The sequence below is a fragment of the Priapulus caudatus genome, unplaced genomic scaffold (assembly GCF_000485595.1).
Source record: "Priapulus caudatus unplaced genomic scaffold, Priapulus_caudatus-5.0.1 Scaffold1621, whole genome shotgun sequence".
Classification (NCBI taxonomy): domain Eukaryota; kingdom Metazoa; phylum Priapulida; class Priapulimorpha; order Priapulimorphida; family Priapulidae; genus Priapulus; species Priapulus caudatus.
The window spans coordinates 7232-14895 of record NW_014578682.1 but is presented as its reverse complement, the minus strand read 5'-3'; the positions used below and the strand labels follow the sequence as shown (position 1 = coordinate 14895).

The 7664-nt window shown below is 52.0% G+C and overlaps 1 protein-coding gene across 1 annotated transcript; it reads right to left on the bottom strand.

The window, feature by feature from the left end:
- Positions 1 to 2321: 2321 nt before the first annotated feature.
- On the bottom strand, positions 2322 to 7525 carry LOC106817176 (four and a half LIM domains protein 2-like; the record flags this gene model as incomplete). The annotated part of the gene is made up of 4 exons (XM_014821832.1): positions 2322 to 2472; positions 5169 to 5230; positions 5271 to 5368; positions 7286 to 7525. Coding segments are annotated over 4 exons (543 nt in total), but the record flags the coding sequence as incomplete, so codon positions are not given.
- Between the last annotated feature and the right edge of the window lie 139 nt (positions 7526 to 7664).

Here is a 7664-nt window from a genome sequence, read left to right as displayed (position 1 = left end):
TTAAATCCTTCCGCGCCTTCATACGCAATAGCTACATGGCGATATGGCCGGTGGCTATCTCCGTTTCAATAAGCCTGAGGCCCGCAGCTGCTTTCACAGTAAATGCTACAGTAGGGGGTTAGTCCACTGGTAGATATAGTATATAGTACAGTACCAGGGTAGGTACGTTCCGGTATACCGGGACCGTACCCAGGGTAAGATACCGCAGTACGGTCGCTCGGGGGACATAGACCCTCTTGCCCTTATTGCCTTAGTGCCAATAGTGGCCATAAACGCACAATGAATTGAGGCTTGGAGAAGTTATGCACAAATTGCAAATTGTTAGGGAAATGTTGGAGGTTCTTTTGACTAGAACTAGACTGAATTGCAAAAGTAGCTAATCTATATCTTTCTATCTTTTTAGGCACACTGTCGCTCATAGGGTCTATGTCCTCCTGACCTCTGTTTGACCTGGCTCGTTTAGCTATTTCTGACAACCCTAACCCTAACCCTAACCCTAAATTAACCCTATATATATATATATATATATATTAGTCAGAATAGCTAAATGAGCCAGGTCAAACAGAGGTCAGGGGGACATAGACCTTATCTGCTACACTGTCATTTTCAATCTACCCAGGCTTATCCACTCGCCCAGCTTTCACTGCAAATGAAAAACATCTTACCTGGACAGTTGCCTCAACTCACAATTTATTCACCATACTCATATACTCATATTCTTTAGTACAGTATAGTTTTATTTGGCCTGTGAAGAGTTATCGTTCCGAGATTATAAGAGGGTGACCACATCTGTCAACTCAACAGTTATAACATAGCGCTGCGATTTGTAGCCTCTTCAGGGGCGTAGCCAGCCTTTCAAGAGGCGGGATTTCCTTCCAAGAGGGGGATTCCTTTTTCAAGAGGGGGATTCCTTCTCAAGAGGGGGATTCTTCAAGAGGGGGGTCCTTCAAGAGGGGGGATTCCTTCCAAGAGGGGGGTTCCTTCAGAACGGAACGGAAGGGCCGTGTCTGTAGTACGGCTACGTGAACGAACACGGGCTTAAGTAAACCGACCAGGCTCTCCGACTGTTACACGTAGTGTTAAGCGAGATGGGAATTTGTGGCTAGGGCTTAAGCACCTGATGGTTGTCACATCACCATCACTATATATCACCTTCTTCCACCGCGTGCCTACCACACACCTGCATACAGATCTATCACTGTCACAACATGCATAGCGGTTTTTACGTTTAACAAGTTCGTGTTAAAAAAAGATTTTTTTATCGATGTTCACACACGCAAGCAATTCTTGGCAAGTTCCGCGCGAAAACCCGCTAAAAACATCGAAAGGGAGACGACCACTCTAGTCTAGACCCGTGAAACATAGAGAGATTCCATGAAAGCTCGAGATATGCGACACGTTACGCAATGGTATCTGAACGACCGATCTATGACATTACTGGCATATGTCAGACGCTTTATCTGGTAAAGCCCAGAAGGCTCATTCGAAAATCGTTCGAAATTCCAAAGTTTTTCTTTCGTTTAGTTTTTACTTTTTACTCCTCGGCTGACCAATTAGAATACGAACGTTAGTTACGCGTGAAATCGATAGAGAGAGAGAAAGATAGATCGAGAAAGAGAGCGCGAGAGAGAGATAGAGAGAGAGAGAGAGAGAGAGAGAGAGAGAGAGAGAGAGAGAGAGAGAGAGAGAGAGGTAGATAGAGATAGAAAGAAAAAGAGAGAGAGATTCAGTTGACTTTACAATCTCGGGTGAATCACAGACCTACAGGATGTAGCTACTGAGGCGGGAGTTGTTCTCAGCTTCCCATATTTCTCGATAGCTCTCTACACACGTACCGACGTGGTGCGACTATGCATATATAACATATATATATACTGCTTACTCGCGTGTAGTACAATCATGTGCTCGATACAATTCTTGTATATTGCCTCGCGTGTGTAAACTATACCTATATCTGTAACGTTAAACAGGTTCGTTGAAATGCCGTTTTATTTGGAAATACCGATGGCACAACCACTGTTCCCCATGAACCATGTACCGACGCGCCCCTACCTTTCTCCCTCCTTCCGCCATCGTGCCATACCCCGCTTCCCACACTCCCCGCGCCTCCCGTTCCCCGACCGTCTCGACTCATTAACATAGTCTATTAATAATCTAACGTGCTATTAATAGATTCTGTTAATTAATCAATATTCGTCACTGTATTGCATCAACGGAGAACGACGGGACAGTGCTCCCCACCCCACTCCACCCCACCCCACGGGGGTGAGGGGAAGGGGGTGTGTTCGTCTCTCTTCTTCTTCTTCTTCTTCTTCTTTTTCTTTTATACCTAGGCGCATTTCGGGCAGAGAATCCGCAGGCCTTCTGTGTGGAAGCCCTTTCCCACGAGCGTCGTCTTGCACTTGGTACACTTGAAGCAGTCGTTGTGCCACGCCCGGTCCTCGTACGTCACGTACTTCTGCCCGCTGGACCCTGCAAGCACACACAGACACACAGGCAACAGCCCGTCAGCCATCGTCGTGCATTGTTTTCGAAGATGGACAACAGGGGGCGTTACTAACGATGCGCGCGCGCGCGGGGGCCAAAAAACGGCCCCTTGTTGCATGCCATGCAGCACACACAAGAGGTCGCTCGATGCGCTCCTCAAATTCGCTGGCGGTTGCGCCTGCGCGCGCCCATCTCTCTCTTTCTTTCTCTCTATCTCTCTCTCTTTCGATCCACCCCCCGCGCGCGCGCAAGCGTACCGCGGGGCGAATTTGAGGAGAGCGCCGAGTCGGCCCCCAACCTGTGGTTTTTTTCGGACCTAAATACAGTCGGGGCAGATAATTTGCTCGTCTTCCACATGGAAGCCTCTCCCGATGAGAGTCGAGGCGCACTTCTCGCAGTTAAAGCAGTCATTGTGCCAGGAGCGTCCCTCGTACTTCACGTATTTCTGGCCACCGGGCCCTGTAAGAGACGGAAAAGCGTCAGCGCGGTCCGCGATCGGCGTCAACTCTGGCTGCCGGACGGGAGTGACAGCGTGTGGGGGTGGTGGGGGCTACACACACACGCACACACACGCACGCCCGCACACAGCACACGCGCGCACGCACGCACGCACACACACACACACACACAAAGCACACACACACACAGCGCACACCACAGCACACACACACACACCAGCAAAGCACACGACGTGCAGCCTGTGGCGGTAGAGTGTGTGGGGTGGGGTAGGGTGGGTGGTGGGGTACATCGCCACGCAATGGGTGGCAGCGTCGGGGGGCAGCACAGCGATCACAAGTGGTTGGCGGTGGGTGGAGCGGGCGTGGTGGCTAGGTGTCAGGGGACGGGGGGCGGTGGGGGGGGGGGGGGGGGGGGGGGGGGGCGGGGGGGGGGGGGGGAGGGGGGGGAGGGGGGGGGGGGGGGGGGGGGGGGAGCGGGGGGGGGGGGGGGGGGCGGGGGGGGGGGGGGGGGGGGGGGAGGGGGTGGGGGGGCGGGGGGGGGGGGGGGGGGGGGGGGAGGGGGGGGGGCGGGGGGGGGGGGGGGGGGTGGGGGGGGGGGGGGGGGGGGGGGGGCGAGGGGGGGGGCGGGGGGGGGGGGGGGGTGACCGCCATCAGCGACATCTGGCGGGGTGTAATGGCGTAATTAATTCGGTTAGAGGTGGCGCGCAGCGGGGTGTGAATGGTTGCAGTCGTTACTTTGCTCATACGGCGAGAGAGAGATGCGAGAGACAGAAGAGGGAGGGAGGGAGGGACGGGAGGGAGGAGGGAGGAGGCGAGGGAGGAGGGAGGGAGGGAGGAACGGGAAGGGAGGGAGGGAGAGAGGAGAGAGAAGAGAGAGAGAATAAGAGAGAGAGAGGCCAGAGGCAAGGGAGAGCCGAGCGCAGCGAGAGAGAGAGAGAAGAAAAGAGAGAGGGTGTAAGAGAAAAAAAAGAGAAGACGAGAGAGAGAGAGAAAGAGAGGATAGAAGATAGGAAAGAGAGGGGAGACAGGAGAGAGATGAGGAGAGTAAAAGAGATGAGAGAGAGAGTGGAAAGAGGGAGGAAGAGAGAAAGAGAGTGAGAGAGAGAGAGAGGCAAGAGAGACGTGAGCAGATACACACGTGCCGCCACATAATTTTTCGGTGTAATGCTCTCTGTCCATCTACTGACCCTCAGCGCCGTTCAACCGTACCACACACGTACCGCACGCGGTTTACAGCAGCGCATTCTCACATTAATTGCCTCAACCTCCCAGCCTGATTACTTCATTCACAGCTACATGTCCTTCAACTGCATAGCTGATTGTCACGCACACACATCCTGTATCTCTCACGAATGCACAGCTTACAGAACTTAGCTCGGCAGCCCAAAGGCACGCTAATCGCATAAAACACATATCGTGGTCGCACGCGCACACGCCGACTGTCTGTGACCTTTGTCAACGCACGCCTCGTACACGCATACACACGCACGCGCGCACGACGACGCACGCACGCACGCAGCGCGCTGCGTGACACGCACAACACGCACACACGCACGCACGCAGGCGCACGCCACGCACGCCTCGTACACCGCATCACGCACGCACTTCACACAGAAGGCAATTGGCGGGAGCACTCCACACACTCTACCCACATATGCACAGCGCATCGCACGCACGCACGCACGCGCATGACAAGGCACGAGTCCGAGAGTTGACACTAGGGGCGCTGTCCGGCCGTCACTGCCTCCGCCTCTTCCTGCCTTCTACCGTACTCCTCCTCCTGCCCTGCCTCCGTTTTTCTCCTAGCCACTACCTCCCCACATTTTCTTCACGGCTGTCGCACCATGCCATTCCTCCACCTTCCTTCCTCCTACGTTTATCCAGCATTCATCGTCGTGCCTCCATCACTACGCAACACGCACGCCCTACTCCGCTGCCTCCTCCTCGCTGCTCTTCCTCTGCCTCCGCTCCATCCTGCCTCCATCCTCCCTCTCTCCTCGCCCTCATCGCTTCCCTCCCTTTTTGATCTGCAACCTCTCATGTTCCTCCCTGACTCCTCCGTGCACCTCTTTTCTGCTCGTCCTCGCATCACGACATCATCACCACAACCTCCCCCCGCCCTCTGTCCTCCCCTGCCTCCTCCTTGCTCATGCTCCTCCTCTTCCACTCTCCCCCCCCTCGCCTCCTCTCCCGTCCTCCTCCCTCCTCCCACCTCCGCCTCACCTGAGATGGCCTTCCCTGCAGCGCGGCGCACTGCTTTTGGCGAACATTTTCGCGTAGCAGTCCTGCCAGTAGGGCTGGTTACCTCCTTGGTGATAGGCTGACTCCGCAAGTGAGGACTGGCAAATCCGGCGCAGACGAAGCAGTCGCGATGAAAAAGCTCCAGCCTCGAACGTCCCCGGGGCCCGAAGCGCGGTGATCGGCTGCGGAAGCGCAGGGAGGCAGACGACAGTTAGGAGTCATTGATGTATATATATGTATGTATGTGTATATATGTATGTATGTGTATATATATATTATAATATATATAATATATAATATATATATACTATGTATGTATATATAACTCATAGATGTATATAATAAAAAAATTTTGATGTAGAATGTAGATGTAGATGTAGATGTAGATGTAGATGCAGATGGCAGAGTAGGATGTAGATGTATGAATGTAGATGTACGATGTAGATGTAGATGTAGATGCAGATGTAGATGCAGATGCAGATGCAGATGCAGATTGCAGACTGTAGATGCAGAAAAATGTAGATGCAGATGCAGATTATAGATGTAGATGTTAGATGTAGATGTAGATGTAGATGTAAATGCAAGATATTGATGTAGAAGGGGGTAACTAGATGCTAGATGTAGATGTAGAGTGTAGATGTAGATGTAGATGTTAGGTATGTAGATTTGTAGATGTAGATGTAGCGATGTAGATTGTAGATGTAAATGCAGATATTGATGATAGTAATGTAGATGTAGAATGTAGATGTAGATGTAAGATGTAGATGTAGATGTAGGAATGTAGATGTAGATGTAATGCAAGATATTGATGTAGATGTAGATGTAGATGTAGATGTAGATCGTAGATGTAGTATGTAGATGTAAATGCAAGAATATTGGATGTAGATGCAGATGTAGATGTAGATGCAGATGTAGATGCAGATGCAGATATAGATGTAGATGTAGATGTAGATGTAGATGTAGATGTAGATGTAGATGTAGATGTAGATGTAGTACTGTTGTATACTTGTGTAGTCCTACTATAATATACATATACCATACTATACTTACGCAGTGTTATATATTCTGTTAATTACGCATAGGTTTATCTACTGTTGTATGCACACAGTGTTATATAATGTTATATAATGTTATATAATGTTATATAGTGTGTCATAAGCCGTCGTGACAAGCCAACCGAACGCCATTTCTGAATCCTACTTACATGCCATTCTGACCCTCCCTGACTCTATATTATTGTTTCCTCGATAGCGTTTCAACTCGATTGCGCACCGTTCCGCATCGGACGTGTTTGAGTATTTGCCATGCATGAGTCAGTAGTCAGCCAATGATGACATCGCGGTGGTCTCTTGCCTGACCGCTTACAATCGTAGGTTTCACGGGCTGACTAATGCAAATTATCAAGAGCGTATCAAGAAGACCTTCTTTATACGCTCTTGAAATTAGACGTTATTTACTTCCACTCGCGCTCACTAGATGACGCTGTTATCCGTTGGACGCTCATGGGGAATGCCGTACGGATGTATGCTGGCTATAAGCTTACTTTCTATCCCGAGTGTTCATTTGTAACTAACGCAGGACTGATCGACCTTTGTCCTTCACACTTCTCCGCCGCCTCGGCGACACAGTGCATCGACAGAATATCGATTCTGTGGCTCGTTATTCAATTCTCTTCGCGTGTCATCGAGACGAAATACCATACTGTAAGAACGCGCGTACACGTACACGCGCATGCATCCACACACACGCACGTACACGCACGCACACGCACCCGCGGTTCATTAGATTGATTAGATGAATATGGGTAAACTCTACCGATAGCCACGGCAAGTAATTAAAACTAAGTGATCAGTCAATTAACCGAAAGGCAACATTTGTGTACACACGCACGCACGCACGCCCGTACGCACGCGCGCGCGCACACACAACGCACCCCTTTCTCCTCACACACGCACACGCACACACGCGCACGCGCACACGCAAACACCACACCCGTTTCCCCTCTGCGCACACACGCACACACCCACCCACGCATGTACGCACGAACGCACGCACGCACACGCTCCCCCCCCCCACACACAAACCCCCCACCCACGCACCTTGGAGCACTTTCCGCAGATCTTGGCGAACTTGTTCGTGTGGCAGTCCTCGCAGACGATGCTGCCGTCTCGCTTGAAGAAGGACCCCGTGCCGATCGGCTTCTTACACGCCGTGCAGACGAAACACGTCTCGTGCCACTTGGCGCCTCCATACTCCAGCTTCTTCTCACCTGTACGGCAGCAGCAGCGACACACAGGTGTAAGAACGACGATGTGATGCGAGTAGGGGAAGAGCTCAGCCTGTGGAGGAACGGGTGATGAGGGGGGAGGGGGAGGAGCGCTCAGTCTGTGGAGGAATAGGTGAGGAGGGGGGGGGGGGAGGAGCGCTGAGACTGGGGGGGAACAGGTGAGGAGGGGGGGGGGGGAGGAGCGCTCAGTC